General features: G+C 33.6%; 1 protein-coding gene and 1 long non-coding RNA gene across 2 annotated transcripts in view; both read left to right on the forward strand.

The window, feature by feature from the left end:
• LOC136985287 (uncharacterized) overlaps positions 1–20,303 on the forward strand; it is a 36,087-nt gene extending 15,784 nt beyond the window's left edge. The window contains exons 5-14 of the mRNA XM_067282533.1: positions 1,005–1,034; positions 14,233–14,268; positions 16,437–16,466; positions 19,535–19,576; positions 19,665–19,706; positions 19,785–19,829; positions 19,893–19,931; positions 20,017–20,049; positions 20,121–20,153; positions 20,250–20,303. Of these exons, the coding sequence (XP_067138634.1) occupies positions 1,005–1,034; positions 14,233–14,268; positions 16,437–16,466; positions 19,535–19,576; positions 19,665–19,706; positions 19,785–19,829; positions 19,893–19,931; positions 20,017–20,049; positions 20,121–20,153; positions 20,250–20,303 (384 nt within the window). The remainder of the gene's footprint in view (positions 1–1,004; positions 1,035–14,232; positions 14,269–16,436; positions 16,467–19,534; positions 19,577–19,664; positions 19,707–19,784; positions 19,830–19,892; positions 19,932–20,016; positions 20,050–20,120; positions 20,154–20,249) is intronic.
• A 73-nt stretch (positions 20,304–20,376) lies between these two features.
• On the forward strand, positions 20,377–24,368 carry LOC136985296 (uncharacterized). The gene is made up of 3 exons (XR_010882321.1): positions 20,377–20,415; positions 23,632–23,712; positions 23,857–24,368. It is a non-coding gene; the product is annotated as an uncharacterized lncRNA (long non-coding RNA).
• The last annotated feature ends 2,059 nt before the right edge of the window (positions 24,369–26,427 follow it).

A 26,427-nucleotide genomic window follows, 5' to 3' on the forward strand; every position in this document is an offset into this window, starting at 1 on the left:
TGTTGGTGCAATGTGTTTGTAAGCTGATGAGGAGTCCTTGTACCCGAAATGCATCCTTATCTAAATTTGAATGTGATTATTAAAGACTAACTTTTTTTGTATAAGATCTGGTCTTTCTTTCTGTCGGCCTTGGTGTGATAAGCCCTCCAAATTGTTAAATCCTATTTATTTAGGTTATTTAACTTTATCTAAACTAGGTTTTGTTACAATATTTTAGATATTTATTATTTACTGTCACGTGTCTACTCTTTAAATCGGCTGATGGGAAGTTTGTGACTTTTATTAATATGGGAAATGCATTCTCATATTAATAAAAGTTATATTTGAATAATTGAGTGTGGTTCCATGTCTTCGTTGCAAATTTTCGAGAACTCGATTTTCGGAAACTCACTCGATTCTTGAAAATTCTTGATTTTTAAAAGTATTCGATTTTGCGTCCTTATGGTCGAATTCAACAAAGACTAATATTAACAAAGGTTTTGTGTTTTATATTCTCTCGTCACTCGACATTCGTTTATCAGACAAGATTCGAAACGGTTTTCGAAATACAGTTTGTCACACTCTGTGGTGACACTTATATCTGGAGACGATTTTACTTCTTTGTCTAATACTGAAATCTTAATTTTCCCCTTTTCCTGGTTATATTTATCGTACACAAAAACCTTTTCTGTTTCTGCGATGACAGGATAGTAAGATTTACCATATAAAATCATTCTGTTTCAAAGAATTTTTCCATGTAGACAAGTTTCCGTTTTATTGATGTTCCGTCTTAGACAGGTTTTACCGTATTTTGTTTTTAATATGGTTATTAGTAATTATTATTTTAATAGATGGATTGCATATCGCAAAATAATTTATTACTACAAATCAGAAACAAGTAAACCTATGTATATAATTCCACTTATTTAAAAACGAGTTAGAAAGATACAGTATATTGAAAATATTCATTCAAAATAATTTTTATTTTTCGATACGATATTTATTCATTTATTTATTTTAAATAGGAAGTCGACTGTCCAAATATAACTGCAGACGTAAGTATTACATCACATTTATTATTTTACGTTTTATTTTGTAAAGTTTTCCGGGTTTGAATTACTAAAATATTTAGAATAAAAATATCGTTTGACTTTTGTTTTCAATTGACAGAAATAATATTTTAGAAACTTTTAAAATAAAAATATTTAACATGTTTTATATAAAAATTTATAAATTTATAGAAACAATAATTCGTATTTTAAATCAAATAGAGTAGCCTAAATGCAATTATAAAATTTATTATCGTGAATACCGAAAACAACCTGCTAATTACTAGTTACTTTTTCTTCATAGATTCTTATGCAAATTATCGTTGATATACTTTATTGTTTTCGTTAATAAATTGAAAATTGTATACATTAAATATATTTTTAAAGTACTTTTCTAAAGCATTAAACATTAGTATTTTTATGTAATAAAAATCATAATATATATTCCAAAAAAACATAGACTTTATTTAAAATTTCAATAAATAATCAAATGAAATTGATCAAATAAGTAATTATTTCGTGTGAAATGATAAAAAGTGTTAAGTACAATCTTACAGCAAATTTTACATTATCTAAAAATTTCATTAAGTATTTAGAAAAAATGTCGACGTAATAATGCTCTTTCTTCTTTTCCTTTAAAGGCTATGACACATCAATTGTGTTTGCAAAGTATGCTTCTAATACGCTTGGTGTTTAGGATTATAATGTCGTAATAACCTAATTTGACTTAATATTTGAAAGTATATACTGTATTGTAATAGGTAAAAACGGATTAATCATCATCCCATAAAAAAATTTTAAAAACTGAAAATATTAGGCTTATAATTATTTGTTCCCAGGGGACAACTAAAAATCTATATACCAGTGCTAAGTTCAGTAGATTAAAAAAAACTCGAATATGTTTCGGCGTGGCACTGATGGAAAAGAAAGATGTCTGCGTTGTTAGCACCTCCAAATTTTAAAAATGTTTGTTTTAAATTGGATATTTTTTCATTGCTTTTAAAGGGAACTTTTAAAGTTTTGGCGACGAAATAGTCTACAAAGAAAGGTCAATCTTCAAAGTCTGTATTCCAAAACAACGAAAGTGAATAAATGGTGACATTTTTGACATACGGTCTTCAATTTTAACTTCAATAATTTTTATTTTCGTCAACAGATGACGACATGTCAATAAATACCAACCGTTCATACCTATTTAATAAATTCAGCAACGAATTGCGTAACTTTCTTGACAAAACATTTTAAAATTCTATGTGCGCCATCTGTTATGATATTCTATTTTAAAAAGACTTGCTATATTCCTAATTATTAATGGTAAAAAAGCATAATTGTGAGGGTAAAGAAATAAAAAAATCTGTAAATGCTAATAACGAGTAAAATCTCCATTAAGTCAGACCCTACTGAGATATGACACATGATCCACTATATATTTCTATTATCCCTTGACCTTCAACTACCAAAATTTAATAGCATCAATTCCCTTTTCGACAATAGAAATAGGAGTTATTAAGCTTCGAAGTGGGTGGACAAAGTCGTGTCCCTATACACAAATACAAACACACACATAAACATCCATATATACAAAAAAAAACCCAACTTTTTTGCATTTCTGGACGTTTCAAAAGGACCATTTTTGGACTCTGGACCATATATATATATATATATACTGTCAAATGTTAGGTTATGTCTACTATGTTAGCGTAATATAATTACTTACCTAATACTTTGTTTATAAATTTGGTAAGATTTACGAAGTAAAAATAGTTATTTTCTATACATTCAATTTTTTATATATAACATACATCGAGTAACTAAATGCTAGAGTTTAAAAATAAGGATTATATTACAATTGAATATGTATATATTTTAGAAATGGCTACAAAAAGTTCTACACGACAAAGTATATTTTTAACATACGAAATTATTAGCAAACTTATAATAATATAAAAGACTATAGATGACAATTAATCCACCAAACCGTAATGACCGAACGAAATTCCATCGTCTAATTAATGTATATATATATATATATATATATATTTTTTTTTTGTCGTAAAACGGAGAAACTGATACAGTATTTCATTTTTGACAATCGTTTCTACTAGGTGACTGCGGCTCTATAAGTTATTTCAGTTCTCTAGTGACATAATCTCCCCATCTGTCTTCCGTGATAGAACGGAAGAGAGATGGGGATTCATATGTAGGTGTGACAGACACCGATACAGACTCGACGGTTACAAAAAAATTCGTCCCGATTTATTTACACTAAAGAGGTTCACAGAAAAATAGTATCCTGGTGTTCTCTGCAGGCGATGAGAAAGTCCGTTGAGTCTTCTGTTTTATTCGTTAGAAGAAAGTCCTGAAAGAAGAGGATCTGTCTAAGAGAGAAGGATCCTCTGTTGTTCGACATTGAGAAGTTGATGTCAATCCGGGGAGAGAGAGAGAGTCGAGGGTGAAGTTGAAGACACAACCAAGAAAGGTCCAGCACTTAGAGAAATCGAAGATAGAAGCTCTCCTGTCTTAGAAGTTCAAGGTTTTTATTATTTTCTGTCTCCCATTCCGATTGGTCACTTTTCTTGGTTCTCGCTTTCTAAGTGGTCAGTCACTCTTTACTAAATGTAACGAGATCTCAACTTAGATCATGGAATGAGTCAAAATCCACATTTAATTCGATTCCAATCGGAGATAGTTAATCTTAGGACATTGTCACTTACATTGTCTATATTTCCTTTGTCATGTTTCTGAGGAAAGTTGCTTGTCATTATTATTATTTTTTCTTTTATGGAAAAATGTATTAAATTTTAAAGAATTTAGCGGGTTCCAGAACATTTCCGGAGCCTCACAATTACATCATAATATATTTCGTACACTTTCAGTTTACTGGCTCTAAAACGACAAATTCCATATAAATCCAACCGTCTAAAACAGGTTTTAAGTTTTTAAGGCAATAACAGTACAAATTATTACAGTCAATAAAAATAATGTAACTTGGGTTTTGGTTGATCATAGGATATAATTATTTATTATTGGCAATGCAGTAGTACTTGGATCAAGAGAAATATCATCCTATCGACGAATTAATGTCCATGGGCATTAATTCGTCGATAGGATGAACGTGTTAATGTCCATAAACAGTCGTAATTCGATCCGCTTGTGACATAGTCCATTGGTAAACCTTATATCGTAATTATGTATTGCTGTCTTACAAAAATTTTGAAATGAATTGGCTAGCGGTAGAACGTCGCAAAATCTCATACAACTGAGATTATCGTGAGAAATTTTACATTTAAACCAATTTCAAACTATAAAACCGATAGGTTGACAAAAAGCTACCGAAAGTGCACGAATTTATTCGTTATTTTTTTCAATGAAAAGTTATAAGCATTTTAGCTCTTTTTGTAAGTTTGGACAGCAAAATATTAAGCTTTTTTATTACCTATTGACAATGTACTGATGTAATAAGTATTATTGAAAGTCTTCGAAGTGTATAGAGTATTTTTTTCTGATGTGTATAATTTATTCCCATTGCTATATTCGTAGATAATTTTATTCTATTTTATTCTATTCTATATTATCTCATTCTAAGATGTTTCTGTTTTATTCAATATATTATAGTTTATATAGTTTATTAGTTTATTGCTTCATTGTTTCTTGAGAATAGTAAGCATGGAATTGTTTATGAATTTTTGAATATATTGATGCTAGTACTTCGTGTAATAAAAAGTATATGAATGGTGTTCCGCGGCCTCAGAAAGGTTGAGAACCACTGCTCTCGAACGATGAAAATTATGTTACGAAGAAACTCACGCTGGCGAGATGCCTACCAAATAGTGGAGGAACGAGCAGAAACACCAGGAAAGAATGATAAGATCATCTCAGAAAGACACAACACGCACACAGCTTTAATGCAGGATTCCGGCCTACCTGCAGAGGTTTGGCAAATCAGCAACGGACATCTGTACCATCTGTAATTGCCGTGATGGGGTTCAGCACTTCATATACATGTGTCCAATGACCAAGGATACTAGGCATGAGCTTGCCCTTACTCTTGGCCAAAGGGGTATTACTTGGCCATGTGATCTTCATGTCTTTCTTAAGGATAGTGACACCCACAAAGCGTTCAAAAACTTGATTCATAAGTATCACATGCGCTCAGTCATTCATTAAGATGGTCATACGTCTGTCATCGGGCACTATCTTCTGCCCATTATCGTACATATCGTTACTCGTTCTGCTGCATCATATATCTGTGTAAATATTATTTTTTTCCCCTCTTCACCACGGTTTAAGTCGTATCATTGTTTTTTAAACTTTACTGTACTGTACATGTTGTTATTCTACTCCCAAGCTAATTATCATATCGGTTGGTTTGTATCTGTCCTTTCATCATCAGTTCATATCATTTTCTCTATTGTCATACTATTTGTACATTATTTCTCTGTAATTATGTATATATTTACCTGTTCGTTGATGTATCTCTGTAATTAACCCAGTTATTCTCTGTCGGTATCTGGAATAAATAAAGATAAAGATAAAGCTTTAATACAAGAGACTAAGTTTAGTTTATATTACTGAGACTTAAATACCTACAGGACTAAAATACCAGTTGATCCCTCCATGTGAAGACCCTCTAGAATTATTGAGAGGACGAACCCTGTCAATTTTAAAGTGGAGCGTATGAAAAAGTGCGATTACGTGTACACGCCAATAGGTTAAAACCCGCTGTTCTAGCAACAGTGAGCTTTAACCGAACGAAAACAAACCAGACTGGGACAAACTCCTGCCAAAACGGTGCATTACCGTGGGGACAATTGTCTGTAGATCTTAATCCATGAAACCAATTCATTTTTGATTCCATATGATACCTATCTCTAATGAACTGGCAAAGTGAGAGAAAAAAAAGTGACGACGAAACGAGGAGAAAGATAAACAATCCCAACATTTATTGTGTTATCTCTCACCAACAGAGACCCGTCTGCCCATCCGTACCCAGCCCGGAATACATGTGAAATCTTGCCCACAGGCTCCTTATAGAGTAAACAGAGAAGAATTCCTCCGAGCTACTTTGTTGCAATTCTTTCATGCGTCTCCAACTGATTTTAAATTGTAGAAAATTAGTAAAATTAATTAGAATGACACTACATCAGTGGCCAATGTTGCCTTTTCATATCCTATTCTCTCATTTAACTAATCGATTTGTCGAATGATTGTTGGACCCCAAATGGGATGTTCAAAATTTCCATTAATAAATCCAGATAGTTCAACTCTGTCTGAAATACTCCTGTTTCCAGAATCTCGACAATTAGAGAGTGTCGAGATTCCCGACACTTTATCATAACCTCCGTTAAGGAAATCTTAAACGAAACAAAATTAACGGTGTTACGTCAAGACTTCTCCAATGCCACAAGAGTTCTCTGCAGACGCCAAATTAAACCAAGCCGAATGCTTTTACGAATATTCAATAATAACTACAAAACGCAAAACAAACCTCATCGAAAACTCGGTACCGGCGCGCGCGATTCAAAGAACAAGTTTGGAAATCTTTACGACTTTAATCCCCGTATTCATAATCAACATAGAGTCTATCCTTCGTAAGTCACGAATCTAAGATCCTACGTTGCCGTACACGTTTACCCAAAAAGACCGAAACTCTAGCTGAAGACGGGTGCAAACCACTCGGGAACTAAGCACTTCGGATGGAGAATTCACTGTTCTGCAGACGCACTTCCAACTTCCCCTCTGAGAAATTTTAAATATTCAGATCGCATCTATTAATTGAAATGTATCTCTATTAATCTTACATATACAGTATATATTATATTATCTACTTTGTACTATCTTAATACTTTATATACTTAATAATATATTAATCTTTTATATCGTTTAATAAGCATCATGTTCAGATATTGTTATTTGCTCAACCAAAACAATATATTTACACTTTACCAACCTTTAACATGCAGTATTATCTATGTTATTAAAATAATCTAACGTTAGATTACTTCAATAAAATAGACTGAATGTTCAAGGTTGGTAAAGTGTAGTTATTTTTGTAAGTGCAGTTCGAGAAGAGTGTATAATGGCAACGCCGGCCAAAAATTATCGAAAATTGGTTATAAAGATTTGTAAGAACGAAGCCAAATTGAACTTCTTAACGAAATGCAAAAATCACAACTTAGTCCCTATGTCAATATGGAGAATACGCTTGCCATATGGATGCGCTTCACTTCTCCCAAGATTAAGATTATTATGCTTAAGAAAGTCTATTCGTGCTACACGGCATAGAAAATATTATTTGCTGAAAAAAACTGGTAGAATTAGAAAACGAACTGTATGAAATAGATCCAAATTTACTAGGAGACGTTAATAGCAGAGTGGTAAATTTATCGAATCAAGTGACAGAAAGGATGCATAAAAACTATAAGAAGAAAATGATGTGGATAAGAACGCAGCAACAGAGCAGCATTAGACCACAGGCCACCCCTTAATAATATGCTGGGATAACATTACACAACCACCGTGCATCAATGAGGCCTGCAAATTCGGCCCAAAATACGTTCCACAGTCTAAACTCACCTATGAAAAGATCATCCTTGATGTAGAACAAGCAATAGAAGGGCTAAGTGAGCTTAAGAAAGAGACATTCAGATGAAAAACAGCATTCAAAATAAAGAACGAATACGCAAGAGCAACTCGCAGCCCAATATTGAAAAACATAAGAGAAAGCAGAAAATGAATGAATGAAAATGATATAGTGCTTACTTGTCGGCTCTTGTAACAAGAGCCGACAAGTCGAAGAACATGGTATTAATGAAAATAGCTAAGCCCTAGCAAAAGAGAACTCGGAATGAAGAAGATAGTGGTTCCCTCCCCATCAGTTCCAAGACTATTTGAGCTTGCCAAGACACATAAACCGGAAAGAAGAATAAGGCCAGTAGTTGACAAATGCTGCTCACCTACGATAATTCTAGAACGGACACTCAAAGGTTTCATTAACGCGCACATGCCTCCATACGAATACAGCATAAAACAGCCGCTAGAATTGCTCCAGAAAATTAAAAATTTGAAATTAAAAGAAAAAAGTTATATAACAGTACTATGTTTAAAGGCTTTATACCTCTCAATTAAACTTGAGCCATGTTTTTGCCATCTAAGAGACTTCTTATTGAACAAAATCGGAAATATGACAAAGATAAGAAAGCAGATACTGGAACTGGCACATCTGCTTACATATTCGCCAGTCTTCAATTTAACGATATAACATACAGGAGTGGCAATGGGATGTCTCGTATCCGGGGCACTAAGTGAGATGGTACTAAGGACATTAGAGAATTTCATCTTAAAGAAATACGAAGTGCATATGCTATTACATGCACGATACGTCGACGACGTCTTGATCATATGGAAAGAAAAACCAGACAAACAACAATTTCTCAGAAACGTCAACGATAAGAAGTGTGGCCTAGAACTCGAGCTAGAACAACAGAACGATCAAAAGATACACTTCCTACATATATCAGTAGAAGTAGAAAAAGGAGAGAAATCAATACTAAAGTTTACAGAAAGCTTACTTATCCGTTGTTAATAGCATGGACCTCCCACGACCCAGCAAGTTATAAACTGGCAGCTTTCAGAAGGCACTTATAAAAAGTGCGTACACACATTGCAGCAAAGTGCAGGACAGACGTAAAGAATTAGAACACAACAAAGAGGCATGGCATGTCGGAGTCAATCAGAATAAAATAAAAGCCTTAATCAATAAAACAAGAAAAGACGATAATGAAGGTAATGAAAGAGGAAGAGTAGAAGAATACACAGTAATGGAATACATGGCACCCTTAACCAACATTTACAAAGAAACAGAAGCAGCTACAAACAAAAAGATAGTCTTTAAAAGAAATCCAGCTGTATACTAGATGCTACGTACGGACAAGGAACCTATAGACCAGAGCCTTATTCCTGGAATTTACAGAATACCCCTACAAGACGAGAGGCGGCTAAAAGAACTGTACAAAATTGGAGCTACAAGCAGGTCATTAAAAGAAAGAATAAAAGAGCACGAAAGGAACGTACAGAAAGAGCAACCAGTCACCGCTTTAGAGACATATGTTATAGCAGACCCAACAGAGGTTTCAGCGAAATGGGAAAGAGAGAAAATAATACATAAGGTTCAGGACAGGAAACATATTAAATATGCAGAATCTTGGCATACTCACAAGTGCAGTCTAGCAGGACAGGCTATAAACTTCAGAGAATCATAAAGTCTCCTCAGCATGGAGAGCGGGTGCATTATAAATATATCAGCAAAAGAAAAAAGCACGGACAGATAAAAGGTAGGCATTAGTCGGTGCCCGTTTTATCATCACTTGTTTATTTATCTATTTCTTTATTATTATTAATTTTTATTTTTACTTGTATTTTTATGTGTATAGCTAGTGTATGCGTATATTTGTACGTTATCAGCCTGTAGATTTAATTTATCTATTTTCGGACTTCCGCAATAGGCTTTGAGAAAACTTTTAAAGTTAAAAACGTTCTATAATCGGTTTCGTTCGTCATAAATCGAAAAATTGTTCGATCCTGATGAAGGTCAATTAATTTGACCGAAAACGTTAGATTACTTTAATAAAATAGACTGCACGTTGAAGGTTGGTAAAGTGCAGTTCGAGAAGAGACAATGTATCTACTATACGCGTCCGGATCGCAGAGAAATTCCGGAAAACCACGAGACGCGCGACCGGTATCAAATATCGTCGCGAACGCAAATAAATAGACAGAGAATGTTGTAAAAAATAAACACTATAACGGAAATACTCGCCAAACTAAAACTGATATCAAATAACCTCATAAATCCAAAAAGGAGAGAGACAAAAAAAATTTTTGTTAATTACTTCCAAAATTTTTTTGAAAACGTGTGAGGTCTCAATTTTTTATTGTATCATCAGATAATTACAATCCTGCCGAGAAATAGATGTCCTCACGGTTCGAATAAACATGGAGGCCTTCCCGAGGAAGTTAAATCGTTAATTGACTATCCCACTGTAACTCTAGCTCGCCGCGTGGTGTGGCAATTGCGTTTTAAAAAGTAGCGCATGTGTAGCACGTGTGCACGGTCTTTCCCGAGATTGTCAACAAAGTCTTTTTCTTAACTTTCTTAATTGGTTATTATCGAGCGAGTCATGTTTGTTCGGAGTCCACTCGTTAAATCCTTCACTCGCGATAGAGTATACATACTCGTATAAGGAATAGTTGCACTTTACGATAATAGCGAGGTTGAGGCCGAAGTTTTAAACGCGAAAGCGCGTACGTCGGACGTTCGGCGCCGCTTTCCTGTAAGCCTAGAAGTTTGACAATGGTGTTTGGAAAGCAGTTGCGTAGCGTGGGTGTCAGCCACCCGGGGCGGAGGAAAATTTCTTCGCCCCCTTATTTAGGTATCTCAATTTAAAAGACTAAAATATACAGTAATTCTAAGAAGCTTTTCGGCAAGAACATTCATCATTATTGTGTATTGTACAGGTTACAAATAAAAAAGTCATGTATATATGTTTTACAATATAATAATCACATTTATTATAAAAATTTTTACACGTATGCCCCTTATCCGTACTGTAATCTAATTTGCAGGTGTTATTAGGCTATACAATATTGAACACTATTTTTTATATGATAGAAGTCATTCTCGCTAAATATTAGTCATAAACAATCCAAGCACAAAATAAAATACATGAATCCCTACAAGTCAGTACAAACGGTGTTGCCAGTCGCTACAATGAGCAAGATGTCATTATTATACATTTATTTAAAGAAAGGGAATTCTCCAGTTTCGTCACAGAATACGTAATTAAAAATTCCGTGCTCATTTCAATCGGTCCGAATCGTAGGTGCGACAAAAATATGAAATGAAATGGTTCAAATTTTTACAAGATATTATTATTATTTATTGTGAAATTTTGCCGCCCCCTAAAAGTGCCGCCCGGGGCGGGCCGCCCCTGCCGCCCCCACTACGCTACGCCACTGTTGGAAAGTCAGTGGAATCATGCTCCACATTCCCAACGCCATTGTCAAACTTCTAGGCTTACAGGAAAGCGGCGCCGAACGTCCGACGTACACGTTTTCGCGTTTAAAACTTCGGCCTCAACCTAATGTGTTTTTTTGTCAGTTTAAGCAATTATAAGTGGTTAAATCATCAATGGTTGACATTTATATTTTATTTTAGAATGAACACTTAACTATTTAAAGTGAAGTTGTTTAATTAAAGTGTTGTTTGATGAAATTCCTATTAACTAAATTAATTTAACAGGAAAAAAATGCATTTCAACATAGGCTATTTGTGGCATTTTATTAAAAAATGCTTGATGAAACATTCTTGTGCAAACTAATAATTTAAGGAAAAACAAGTCGAGATAATTATAAAAACTAATTAATTAACATAATTAGCCATAATTTTATTTACTGTACTTTACACAATATGATGATGAAAATTAATAGTTCTCAATGGAGATTTTACTAATTTCGTAACTAAGTTGAAAACAAAATTTATTTCCCTATACAAACTTAATGCCTACAAAAAGAAAGTTGGTACTGTTATTTTCAGAGAAACGTTGGAATTAAATGTTCACTTGGCTTGCTTTCAAGTAATTTTTTAATTAATTTAAATACATAATATATTTATTTAAATAAACTATTAGTTTTTTAAACAGTCTGAAAAATACTACATACAAAAAAAATATTTTGAATTAAATAATTTTGTTTATAAACATTAATTTCGATAACTATTACTATACAAAAATATAAAACACTAAATTAAGGAATAAAACAAAAACATAAAATAGCTTTTATACGTTTTTGATTTTTCCTTATTTTAATGTTTTCTATTTTTAATAGTGTATTGATCCATGTATAGATGTATGTCCTTTGTTAAATTAACACAATATTATTGTAGTTTAGTATAATTCTTCTTATTATTTTTTATATATTTGTGCACTTTATTTTATTATCTTTTTTACAACTTGTATTTTAAAATGACGTATTCTGTATGTTTTTAATGTGTTGTTATAATGTTGATTCAGAAGAGATATTCATCACCAATGGCATTAACTTCATAACTTCATATTAATTAATTAACTAATTAGCTATTTTGTGTTTTAATGTAATAAATTCTATTTTGAAAAATTTACATCATTTGATTTTTCTAATTTATCCATATTATATAACAGTATCTAAAAATTAAGACAATATTAATTGATTAAACACAGTAGGCTATTTTGAAAGAAAAATAAGTTATGGTTAAGGAATAAACATTGAACTCGATTTATGGTCTTAATTTTAGTAATTTTCATTTGGGAATGAATGTTTTTGATTCTGTATTTCATTATTATCATATGATAATGATAAAATCTTCCTGTCTTCTCAAAACGGCATAATTGTTTTACCTTAATAAACTGTCTACTGGATTATATAAGATTTTGATCTGATTTGTCAGTTATAATTACATTTTTTTTTTTTTAACTCTTTCCGCCCTGTGGGCACTAAGAGGGCCTCTTTTAGTAGGCCCATTATGGGTTCGGCCAGGCCCACAATGGGGCGACCGGGTGGTGAGGGACGGGGCCCGACATATCCGAACGGACCACCCCCCGAAAAATTCCTGGGGATTATTCGACCCGTTCGGATTCGATCCCGGGTCCCCCAGAGCGGTAGGCTGCCACCTTTACCGCTCGGCCATCCGGCCGTCAAAGTTATAATTACATTAGACGATATTCAATCGTAATCTCTGATGATATTTAAATCATAATTTTGCAAAAATACTAGTCTAAAAAGCCAGTCTTTTCCAACTCATTTTGACTAGTGGTATTCAACCAGTTAACACGTTTGTACCAATAAAAATTATACTGTAAAATATTAAAGTTGTGATTAGTTATGGTATATTACGATATCGTGTTAGTGTGACGCCTCGTGGAGGCCATCATACTGAATTATGACCTCGTAGCCGTCTTGGGTCCCGATTGGTCGAAAGTGAGCATGTAATATAATTTCAAATCGATCGATGGGAAGACGCCATTCGGGTCGTGTGGTACGTTTCGATCAATCGGGTGCAGTGCCGTCCCGAGGCAAGTTTTAGGATGGAGCGAGATCCTATTATGGCGCCCCTCTTGGTTGCCCCTAATTTATACCAGTGATGCACGCAAGCAAGTAACTTGGAAGATCTCAACATCTTAATTATTTGTCTAATTTGTCGATTGTAAACAGCCGTACTCGTTGGCACTGCACTCCTCACAGTACCTATAGGAACAGTTAATATACAATGAAAAAAAAATGTAGAATTAAGGTACAGTACCTTAATCCTACATGTTTTTTTTTTCATTGTATATGAACTGTTCCTATAGGAAAAATGTAGAATTAAGGTACATTTCTTTATCACAAATATTACTTTTATAATGAGATCACTCATTGGTATTATTTTACTAACTAGTAGAAGAAAATTCAGTCAACATTCATTGATAAGATCAATAAGCATAATCAATTTTGGTACTTGTACTTATTTATTATGTTCACTAATTAATGTAACGATATTTATAAAATTATTAACTATTTAGGCTACATGCTCCTAATTATAACAATAATAATAAATTACCTGGAAAACAAATTTGAATTAAATCGCTGCTTAAGCACTTTTGCATTTGCAAATTTTTTAATGATCTCCTCATACAATAATGTCTGAGCTATATCATTTTCAATGGACAGCAAGGCTAGGTCAGAAAGCTTGTCTTCTGCAAGAGTCGACCTAAGGTACGTTTTAATTAGCTAAAGCTTGATAAAACTCCGTTCACCTGTGGTGATAACTGATGCGGGGATGGAACCCCGCCCACACACTTGACCCGCGCGCGTCTCAACTTGTGACACGCGCGGGTCGGGTTGAGACTCTCAACAGATAAGGCCATTCACATACTGGCAACAGGCTCGCAATCAAAATATCGAAAAGTGAAAAAAATATTTTTTTCTTTAATTTTCTTTACCACTATGGCGCCCCCTAGGACAGCGCCTGGAGCGGTTGCTCCGTTCGCCCTATGGTAGGGCCGGCTCTGATCGGGTGCAAGTGTCATGAGACGGCATTTCCCACTACTGATAATGCGATTTTTCTGCGAAATGATAAATTTAAATTGAGGTACATTTTATTTATTTTATTTTTATTTTTTTGTAATTTCAGGACACGGAATATTCCAAAGAAATTTTGGCTGTTTATGTAAGTAATCACATTCGATCATAATTATGTAATAAAAGAAAAATTTTCTTAATCTACGTTCTAATATTATGTGTAAAAAGATAATTTTATGTTGCTTCTTCACTGTTGCAGGAGATCTTCCACCTTCTGTCTCCGAAACATATTTATCCGGCCCACTTTTACCGATACGTTTTATCATCAACGTTTGAATTGAACTAATTCAAACTTTAATTAATAACTAGTTATTTATTAATTAATAATTAGTTAATTAACTAATTTAAAGCTATTTAAACTTCTACAAATCTCCGCCAGAAGAAAATTTTAAAGGTTTAAGAAGTTTTCATGAGGGATATTTTGTATTTTTTGTCTAGGTACAGTACAGTACTTATGAGAAAAAATCCTTTCGAAAATGAAGTATAATAGAAACCACCCATACGCGGTTTCGGGTTTACATCATTGGCAATCCGAAAAAAAAGAAAAATACGTAAAATAAAAATTTTTAACTGCGCGCCATTTTTTAGGATGCATCAAGTCTCGCAGAATCTCGCTCAGACACACTCATTCTTGCTCTGGGAAAGCGTTACTACGATTCACTCTTTTGATTTTCACTAAACTCTTGGATCCACCTCGATTTTTTCCTCGAAATTTCCTCAATTGGGAATAATTTAACTGTTGTGGAGGGAGTGTGGATATTGAGGAATTGGCAGATATTTGCAGATATGTTATGAAATAAATTGAAAACTCTGAAATTTTTAAAGATTTTATTACAAATATACTATATGGGTATATTAATCTTTCAAGTGGTTTTTTTTTAAACTCTTTCCGACCTGTGGGCACTAAGAGGGCCTCTTTTAGTAGGCCCATTATGGGTTCGGCCAGGCCCACAATGGGGCGACCGGGTGGTGAGGGACGGGGCCCGACATATCCGAACGGACCACCCCGAAAAATTCCTGGGGATTTTTCGACCCGTTCGGATTCGATCCCGGGTCCCCCAGAGCGGTAGGCTGCCACCTTGATCGCTCGGCCATCCGGCCTCTTTCAAGTGGTTATTATGGAGAAGGTCTACTGGCGGCCGTGTTATCCGGAGTTCTCTCTTGTAACGTGTCCTGTCCGCGTGTTATCAATAATCCTTCTTTGCCTCATTTATGCGAATTACTTTGCAAACTGAGTGAGAGAAAGAGTATTAAAATTTTTTAATGTTATTTTCGTGATTTACGTTATCGTGTCATTTATTGTTAGTAGACTGTTTGTTTACCCCATATAAAAATATATAAAAATGTGTCATACTTATATTAGGAAACTTAATAATTAATGCCGTTCGCTATTTTACGAAAATTTCCGCTTACGCGAGGAACCTTAGAATGTATTGAGAGGACCCCAACTGTATATAAAACCAAACTATCGTCCGACTAATATCTACAGGAGGTTTCAATATCGTGTTGCCATAAAATTTATCCCCAATTTTGATGACGTTCTTTCAAAAACGCGAATTTTTCATTGATTTATGTCCATTGTTATTCAGTAATAATACTATCTTAATCTTCAACTATCTTTTGTACTTGATCTTCGGACTTGTCTTTTACAGCTCGCAAAATCCTCAGAAAAAGGTTGAAGACATCTGTAATAGTGAAATTTATTACAGTCAAACCTGGTTTTATGCGGTCTTTTTTTGTGCGATTTTTTATTTGTGCGATTTTTTATGCGATTTTTTTTTGTGCGGTATAGTTAGCGACTAGTCTCGTGCGATTTGTCATGTCTCACGTTGACTTATTATAGCTAAATAAACTTATTATAGCATAAATGAACTTATTATAGTAATATTATTGCATGAATATACGAAAAATGAAACTAATTTATTTTTTAAGTCAACAAAACACCACCTGGATAAAAATATGTAAAACAGACGATAGACGAGACGATGCAGTCAAGTGCTGACATCTGTTGTCAATAAATTCTATTTCGTACGGTTTTGAGTTATTTTCTGTGTGAGACTTTTTTATGCGGTCCCTATTCACCGCATTAAAAAAATATTTTTTTAATTGTGTTGCGAAAACTATTTTTTATAGCCACTCGTGAAGTTTCGTGCGATTTTTTTATGCGTATTTTTATGCGGTCCCTATCCACCGCATAAAAACAGGTTTGACTGTACTTGATTTAATTATAACTCTTCTATTCAAATTTATTTACAGGAAGAACTGGGATGTGGAAATTCCACTGAAGTGAGTTATAAATTGCATTTTCCATTATTTAAATGACATTATTTAATTAATTACATACGGTATATGAGGGAAATTGTCTTACGATTTGTAAAATTACATGATTAAAATTTAATATTTATAATATAGGCCTATTATCTATTAAATAATCAAATTATTGCTAAATTTTTGAGTTAAATGCAGTTATATTAAAATATTAAATTATAAATTCAACAATTTATAATTTAATGTCTAAAATTTATAAATTATTATTCAAATAATCAAATTATTTGAATAATATTTAACAAGTCGCTAATTTTTAAAATTAGCGACTTGTTAAAGTTAACAGATAGAAAATTATACGGCTTTTAACGTAGAATATACAGCGTTTCTAATTTTTCTCTAGTAATTGGCTATCGAAAATATTCATAAATTTTATTTACAATACAATACACAAAAGTTCTTCAATGTAATATTTAATAAAATATTGATATAATATGATGTGTGTTGCCTTTCATACGATGCTCATTACATTGTATTATCGGTAGGCTATAAAAAGAGTAATTTTCATCATTTAAAAATAACTCTGTATAGATTCATAAAATGAAGATTTAAAATAAAAGCAAATGATTACAAAATAATATATAAACAGTGACGATAAAAACAGTAACTGAGAATAGGAAATTAATACGAAATTTTTAGAGGAAAAAAGAACGAAACAGAATTTTTCGTATGGTCAGAGAAGAAAGCCTACTCAAATACTCTTTAAGGAATGGGGTGATCGTCAGAAGAAAGAGAGGAAGGAAAAGAATTAAGGTGATAGATGACCTAAACGAAAGAATGAGCTACAAGGACCTAAAATCGACAGCAGATAGGGAAGTATGGAGGATAAGATGGTGTTCTAAGAACCTGCTCGCAACGACAGAACACCGAACAAGAACGATCTAACAGTCAAAATAAATATGATAAAACAGCTGTAACTATAGTAAAATATCAAATCTGTTGTCAAAACTAATAGCAAAAAGTTTCTTTTATTTTAGCCATTCTTAAAACAATTATAAAATATATCTCAATTTTTTGGGCCCACCCTGTATATGTAATATACGTAAAAATCTAGATTAGAAACTAAACCTGATAAAATTAGTGCCTAGAATCTCAAATATCTGAAAATATATATGTAACACTCAATTAATACAAAAACTCTTTGAAGTTGATTACAAAGTTTTACTCGTAAGTAACGGCAGAGCACCGAAGATGAAAGGCGATAATATTTATAATTAAACGTGTTACTCTCATAAGATGCATACGTAATACAGGATGATCGTAATTAGAAGTGTTGAACTATTCGGAAAACAACATTTGTTATACCCGTATATACTGTTTCGATTTCTGTAAATTTTACTTTAAAATTAAGCCGCTCCGGGAAAATTTGGAGCTGTTGTTCTCTTAATGTGCGTGTTACGAACGTGAATTTCAATTTAAAAGGAGTCACGAAACGTTCTTCGCAATTCTTCGGTAGGTAAACAGTCACAGTGCTCACTTTGTCCGATCCTGCGTTTTTTTTATCAACAAAATAGCGACACAACAAAAGCAGCAAGTAATGTCTGCGCTTAAAAGGTTTACTAAGAGGTCTTTCGGGAATTGCGTTTTGAGAAGACTGGAACTTTCGCTGTGAAACCGGGACGAGGTCGCAAATCGATTGCACGTCTGAAAACAAAAGACGTTACTACTGCAGTAGCGAAGAACGGAATGGAAAATTCACATGGCAGCAGTAGTGCAATATCACGCAATTAGACACGTCTTACGCGACAGTGGGGAAATTTTTGAGAAAAATCTTGCATTTTTATCATACAAGATTAGTAGACCTCATAGTCAAGAATTGGTTTCTGGTGATAATGATAAACCGAAAACATTTTCCACGACATTCGTAGTTCAAATGATCACATGATCTTGGCGAATTTTATGGATCGACGAGCTCATTTGTGTACAGATGCGAACACTTACAACTTTTGTAGTTGGTTTGAGGAAAATTTACATCAAATTCTATTGCATTCAATAAAAATAACATGTTTGTGATTTCACAGCATCCTTTATTATTACGGTATTTCTGTTACTTATATATACCTCTTAAGAAGAAATCTCTGTATAACCAGTCAAAATACCTTAATTTTTTAGGTATTTCCACATCCTAGAAAATTAAGGTAATTTGACCGGTTATATTGTGATTAAAGAAACAGAATAGAATCATAGTATAGATTACTGATCATGAAAAAGAAAAAACTTTCCATCTGGGTCAGAGATACAGAGATGCTCCAAAAGTTTCATTTTGGCACTGCCACAGAGAAGTTGTCCATATGCCACAATGTTTACGCAAGACGGTGCATTCCCATGTATTGACTTAAATGTGCAAGCCTTACACCAACATTTTTCGCACCAGAGAATGATCAGACGATCATTTCCAACGTCACGGATCGCTAGCCCCCCGTGACTTTTGGCTATAGGACTACTTAAAGAGGCTCGTTTATTAAGGAAATATTGCAAACCTAGCCGTTTTAAAAGACAATTGCACGGGGTCAGTTGCATTCCGCGTGTTGTACATTGAATGCAGCTTTTAGAGCATGGAGGTAGACTTTGATGTAATCAATTTCACATTTCACATCTGTAATTGAAACAAAATTATTGTACTTTGTTTCTTAATTCCCGAAATTCGTCAGAAAACATAAGATGCTCATAGATGCACACTAAGAGGACAACAGTACCAAATTTTTCCCTAGATGAATTTTGAAATAAAATTTGTTTGCAGGAACCGAATACTTAACTCGGTAGGTATACCAAGTTTGGGTAGGTTTGTTCAACATTAATAGTTTGTTTCTACAGAGAACACCAGACCTACTCCTTAATTACAATCACCATATACTTGGATAAGTGTATTCAGTCATAAATACAAAAAATTGATATACTAATCGATATAAGATACTTAGAAACAAAAATCTATTGACGTAAATTTGAAAATCTCATTTGTTTTAAAATAAGTATTTTATAATAATAAAACGTTTTCTGCAATGGATTATATATACTGATATATTTTACAGATACCAGCTATTGACAACGATAATGCCGTGGCAATGGAAAAAGTAACACAAATATTTATATTAATTTTTTTTAAAGCGTATTATTTTTTATATTTAAAAAATATAACTTAATGTTTATATTTTTTCGTAGAGAAATAAGTCTACTTTAAACGATTTATTGAAAAAAATGCAAGTATGTACAGTACTGTACTTTTTTCTTTTTTTACATCTTTATTACTATAAGCCTTAAATATTTTAATGTCTATTTTAGACAAGAGTAAAGAGAAAGGCTTCTAAACCCCGTACATTTTCTGGTGTAAGTATAAATAGCTTTTTGAATTCATAAAATAAATAAATCTCAATAAACTTTTTATTCTAGATAAGATCATCGTCGTTTTTTAGACCTTCGTATCGAAAAGTGGGTTAAATTTTGAAGTTTTTATATTTAAAATACTTTATAAAATAGTAATTCTGTACTTAACTCAGTTATTTTTTGTATTTAGTATCAGCTTAATTCGGGCAACAAATATTCGAGGGTAAGGAAAAACTGTTTTTTATGTAAATTCGATTAATCAAATATAATAATATATATTTTTTTCGTCTTAAGTTCGGAGATTCTAAAGGTCATATGTATGCTTACGTAAGTATTCTAAAAGCAAGAAAAATTATTTAGAATGTTCTTGAAGAATTATTATTGCGCTATTTTAAATAAAAATAATTTATTTTACTTTTTCAGAAATATAACGGTCGGTATTATTACAGAAATGGAGCTCAAGGAAGTGTTGGTTGAAAAAAATTTATTTTTAAATATGACATAAATACGAATTTTTAAAATATTTTACTTTTATGTTGACAGATAATATTTTTCAACAAGAATACTTAAAGCAGGCTCCTATCGATACGTAAGTTGAATTGCATTTTATTTTCCCGGCTGTTATGTACACATAACAAAAGAAAATATTGAAATCGTGTCAAATTTGATCTTCCGAATTTTTTACAAATTTCCATATTTTGAGAATCCTGAACCCAAAAAGTCAAAAAAGAAAAAAATTGTGTGGAATGTGTGTGTTGTCTTCTATTTCGTTTAACATCAATGATTAAAAAACAAAATATGGTATGGTAACTTGCATATAGGGTAGACTGGTGCTATTAAATTATGGTAGTTAAAGATCAAGGGGTTAAGGGTTAATAAACACTTTTTTTTTATATTAGTAAAATAATTATAATGCATTTTAATTTAAAAATTTGGTGCATATTATTATTATTTGTAACGCAGACTAACATACTAGATTTTATAATACAGAAAGGTGTAATTTCGGAAAAACAGACTCAAAATAACATTAAATCAAAATATATGTATATAGGTTGCCAATTTTAATCAATTCACTGAAATTACTCGAAAAATATGCATTACACGAAAAAATTCATTAAATCAGAAATGTTGCAGTTCAAGAGGGCCACAAGATTGAGACTATAGGTTTCCTCATAGACTACAAGGTACTACAATCGGTTTGCTTTCTTTCTTTTCTTTTTTGTATACAGCAACGTGATAATGGGCGATCTGCCGAGGGGAATGTCTTCCGGAAATACTTTCTATGGGAAACTGGTTCCTAACACGAAGAAAACCACTACAATCGGTGAAAACGGGGTCAGTTTCACTTTTTTAAAATTGTTGCCATATTTCTTTTTGGATCATTCTGCATTAAAAAGAAACTTTTATCTAAAACATTTGTTTGAAAGATGCACCAAATAAAAAACGTTTAAAGTTTTACGCGGCTTTCACATGGTATACAAATGAATCTTGGGATATCTGTGAAGTTCACTGAAGAAAGGAGAAAAAATTATCTTAGGATCATTAGGAACTATTATTATTTGATGGGATGAAAATCAACGTCTTTCCTTTATCCCAAGCTAGATGCTTTTAACATGCTTGTGCACTAGTTTTTTTTTTTTTTTTAATCAGTTTATTATTTGAAGAAAACGAATGAATTCACTAAATAATATTTTCTTAATGAATGTTAGCATTTTTATTTTTTTTTCATTAAATTACACTGATATCCGTAGAATTAACGGGTGTACCGTGTGGCGGCCACGTAAAACTTTAAATGCTCATAACTTTGGAGCATCTTTCGAAAAAATCGTTTAGATAAAAGTCTGTTTTTGATATACGTTGGGAGTCCGATATTAAAGGTACAGGTCAAAATTATACTGACATTTATAATTAAAGAAAATATTTAATTCATTCCACAAAAACTACGTACTTTTCTTTATTTCTCGACATAATCGCAGTAAACGTTGAGACGTTTATCCCAGCGCGACACTAGTTTGAACATCCTTTCACGATACTGTTGCTTGTCAAGTTACTTGAAGTAGTCCAGAACGGTGTTTTCCAATTCCTCCTGTCCCGCAAAGCGTTTCCCCGCCAAAAATTTCTTTAAAAGATCGGATAAATGAAAATCCGAGGGGGCTAAATCTGGACTATACTCCACACGTCAAATCAAACCAAACTATGGTTAGCACAGCGGAATTGAGAGATCTTGCAATATCGTCCGTATAGTCCAAATTTAGCCCTCCGTCGGATTTTCATTTATCCGAACCGTTACAGAAATTTTTGGCGGGGAAACGCTTTGCGGGTCAGGAGGAATTGGAAAACATCGTTCTGGACTACTTCAAGCAACTTGACAAGCATCAGTATCGTGAAAGGATGTTCAAATTACTGTCGCGCTGGGATAAATGTTTCAACGTTTACGGCGATTATGTCGAGAAATAAACAAAAGTATGCAGTTTTTGTGGAATAAATTATATATTTTCTTTAATTATAAACGTCAGTATAATTTTGACCTGTACCTTTAATATCAGACTCCCCTCGTAGAACCATAATATCCAATAAAAAACCGTGGATTCCCATTTAAGAAAATGAAACACCCTGTTTTTTATCGACTGTAGTACCATCTGTGAGGAAACCGATAGCTCCATCTTAGGGCCCTCTTGATTGAACTCAATATTTTTTGCTCAATGATTTTTTTCCGTAGGATGCATACTTTTCGGGTTATTTCAGTGAAATGATTAAAATGGACAACCCTATATATTTACATTATATTAATAAGTTATTTTACACTCTGTTGCAGCATTTAGCGAAAAGATTTCACATAAGAAAATGTGCACTTCAAAACAGATATCTTTGCAATTATTCTCATAAAGATTTCAGGATTGGTGATTAAAAGTTCACAAATTAACAAACGTCATGCAATAACATAAGAAAAGTTTATGCGATTTATTCAAAACTGTTCACGAAGCACGCAATATTAAACAGAATGGATTTTTCACCCGTAACCTCGAAGATATCTAGTTCCTTTACGAGATGCTTTGCAATACTTCTTTTGAATGTCCAGTGTTTCTTGATTTTTCTGTTTTGGCTACTTTAATAACGGCATCAAGCTCTTCAACTAGTCATCAAAGATGAGTTGGGGACGGCAATGAGTTAATTATACTTTCTATGAGCAAAATTTCCTCGTCTTAACACAAAACAAAGAAAAACTAAACTATAACGAATTTGCGAGATTTCCCGGAATAAAAATTTCTCAGAAAATTTATATGGTTAAAAACACCTCGGGGATCCGAGGGTTCTTCTGTTGGATAAAGGGTTTCTCAGCTATTAAGATTTTTCTACTGGGATCTCGAGATTCCAGTATCCTTAATATCTGAGATGTCACAGGAAGTGAAACAATCGAACTTAAATCAGAAGTAATATTATTGAAACCGCGATAATAGTTTATCTTAGATTTATTGAAAATTTTTCTTTAAATCTTTCTAGATAGTACCGTTTGTTTCGTGAAAAGTTTTGACTAAATCGCGAAAACTTTTATTTTGTTATTGTACGACGTTGGCAAATTCATGAACTTTTAATTGTCAACCGTAAAATCTATGTCGATGCGTGAAATCTTTGTGAGAATAATTGCATTCATCTTAGTTTAGAAATGCATATTTTCTTTCGTGAAATCTTTTCGCTAAATGCTGCAACGGAGCGTAAATCGAAATAAAACTTTAAAAAATGTTAATTGAATTTTTACGTGGGAGTTATTTATCTAAATAACTAACATTCTTTTATGTTGAAACAGCTAACGAGAGACTCAGCAGAAACTTTAAAATCTAAATTGAAGATAATTGCTTTTATCTGTGCAATTGCAATTATACTCGAGGTAACGCTAATAAATTAATTTCATTTAAAATAATTTATAAATTTAAATCTTAACTGTTATTAAAATTTATTAATTCTTATTAAAACTTACACAAAAGTCTTGTTTTTATTATATAAAAATAATATATTTCATTTTTTTTAATAGAGTGCCGGACTGGTTTCTTACTTTCAAAGTGATTATATCAAACTTAATCGAGTGGAAATACTGTAATTAATTTCGTTTGCAGAAATTGTTACTTATTATTATTTTTTTAAAATTATATATATATATATTAATTGTCTAATTTTCTTTTATTTGATCAAAATTATAAAAAATAATTAATTTATTATAATTCTGAATGTAAACCTCTCGAATCTACGTAATTAGCACCTTTTAAATATCAAGATAGAATGTTGAAATTTTCCAGACATATCAAAGTCAGATGACAATGCATTTTATTATTGTCATAGGGGTGGCTCCATGTCCACCATCCTCCCCACTCTGAAACCTGATAAAAATAATCAATTGTAAAATTCTATCACGGTGTGTGTATGTATATATATATATATATATGAATGCACTGTAGTGATGTATATTGGAGGGTGGCTCTACTCCCGCCATCTTGAAAAACATGACCAATAAAGGCATATTTTAAAACTTTTTAAAATACAATAAAATTATTCTTTTTATTATCTAAAATAAAACTCGTTCTTTTATATTTAATATCAGAGAATTTCCGTAGCGTGAAAATTGTTTCGAGATTTAATTTTTGTAACATTTGAATTTAAAAGAATGTATTTTTTAACGTTTAATTTTAGAATTGGTAGGACAAATGTTTTTAACTTATTAAAATATAAGAATTACGATGTCTTCTTCTTCTTAAATAATCTTTATTTCTTTCCCGACACCGCGAGGCACAGTCGGGTAAAGTACAGAATGGCTTTTTGGATTATAAATGGCAAGATTCCGAATTTAAATAGAAACAGCCATGTATAATGCCACATTCTCGTGGCAAACAAACGACTTACAGAACCTGGGTCATGAACCATGTTAAGTCATGACCCAACAGGTACAGCAAATTACGATGTCTTATAGAAATACTGTAAAATTCCGTAATCCGGCATCGTCGGGACCGACGTGGTGCCGGTTTATCAAATATGCTGCCTTATCGGACGGCAGAAATTTTTCCGGATTTTTCGATCCCCTGGATATAATTCCTGATATCTTTGCGTGTAAAACTGTACAAATTCACCAGTGCATAAGAAACTGTACAAATTCGCATGTTGTGTTAATACATAAGAACGGGCGTCCGAAGGACAAACCAAAGTCGTACAAACCGATGAGCCATTGCCTATCCTGGGGAAAGTATTAGACAAAATCTTGTCAGACCGAGTCTATTACCATCTAAAGCAGCGAGGACTACTACACCCACAACAATATGGGTATCGCCCAAACACGACGTTCTGAAGAGCAGTACACCAGGTGGTGAGACGGGTTCATCAGAACCACCAGCAGGAAACGTCTCTCATCTCGATGGAAGTTGTAGAGGCTTTCGACAACGTCAGGTGGTCATCCCTTGTGGGTGAGTTGCAGAGAGCAGAACTGCCCTCCACCTTCTTTTCGCTTGTCAGGAGTTTCCTGAGCAACCGCGAAGTGAAGAGGGGTTGTCCCCAAGGGTCATGCATAGGACCCTTCCTTTCGAACGTCTTTGCCGACACAGCATTGAGACTCGTCATACCAGATGATGTCCAGATGATGTCCAACTGCATGCTTACGCAGATGACCTATTATTAGTAGTTGCAGGCAAAAACAGAGGCGACATGGAGAGTCGAGGCAACGAAGCCATAGAACGGCTTGTTCGCTGGGGAAAATCACACAAGCTGTCCTTCAACTTCGAAAAATCGGAGGCCCTGGAGTTTTGGCACGTCAGCCAATTTACTGGTTTCAGGATAAGCCCCACTGAAGGGTAAACGAAATAAAGTACCTTGGTGTTACCATAGATCAGACTCTAAGTTGGACACCTTACTTGAGGAACGTTTGCGACAGAACTATCCAGACAAGGCAGAACTACGGCATTCGCGGTGAAAGAATTCGTACCATTTACAAGATGGGTCTGGAGTACATGATCTGCTATGCCTGAAGCGTACTCTGTCAACGTCAAGCAAAGTAGAACATTGTTTACGATCCAGAGGCCTGCAGCCCTGCGGGTTACTCGTGCATCTAGAACTGTGTCCATTGACGCAGCACTGGTCCTGGCTGGTTTACTGCCATTACCGTTGGTAGTGAGCCAACAGTGGAAGGCATCGAGGCAAAACACTGTACGCAGATGTACCCAATTGTTAAGCTGTCGTATCAGTCATACATTTTTAGCATCCACTCAACCAAAGGGTTAAACTCGACTGGGATGTTGGTGAACTGACATATAACAGTGTTGAGATCTACACCAATGGCTCTAAAGACGGTAGTCAAGTAAGCGCCGCATACTGTGTATACCTTGACAGGGGCGTTAGTGTACAGTTTGTCAGTCAGACTGAACAAGGAAGCGTCCGTGTTCCAGGCAAAACTGGTGGCCCTCTCGGGGTGTCCCGGTGGATCCAAGACCATCAGGGTCCGAGCCAGTCACGGTTTACTTTAATATCCAGTCGTCGCTTCAAGCTTTAAGCGACGGATACCATCGAGGACGATTGACACTGGAGATTAGAGGTAGGGTACTGAGGGCGAGGCACTTACGACAAG

Source organism: Centruroides vittatus, unplaced genomic scaffold, assembly GCF_030686945.1.
Source record: "Centruroides vittatus isolate TY-2023 unplaced genomic scaffold, ASM3068694v2 contig_958, whole genome shotgun sequence".
Classification (NCBI taxonomy): Eukaryota; Metazoa; Arthropoda; class Arachnida; order Scorpiones; family Buthidae; genus Centruroides; species Centruroides vittatus.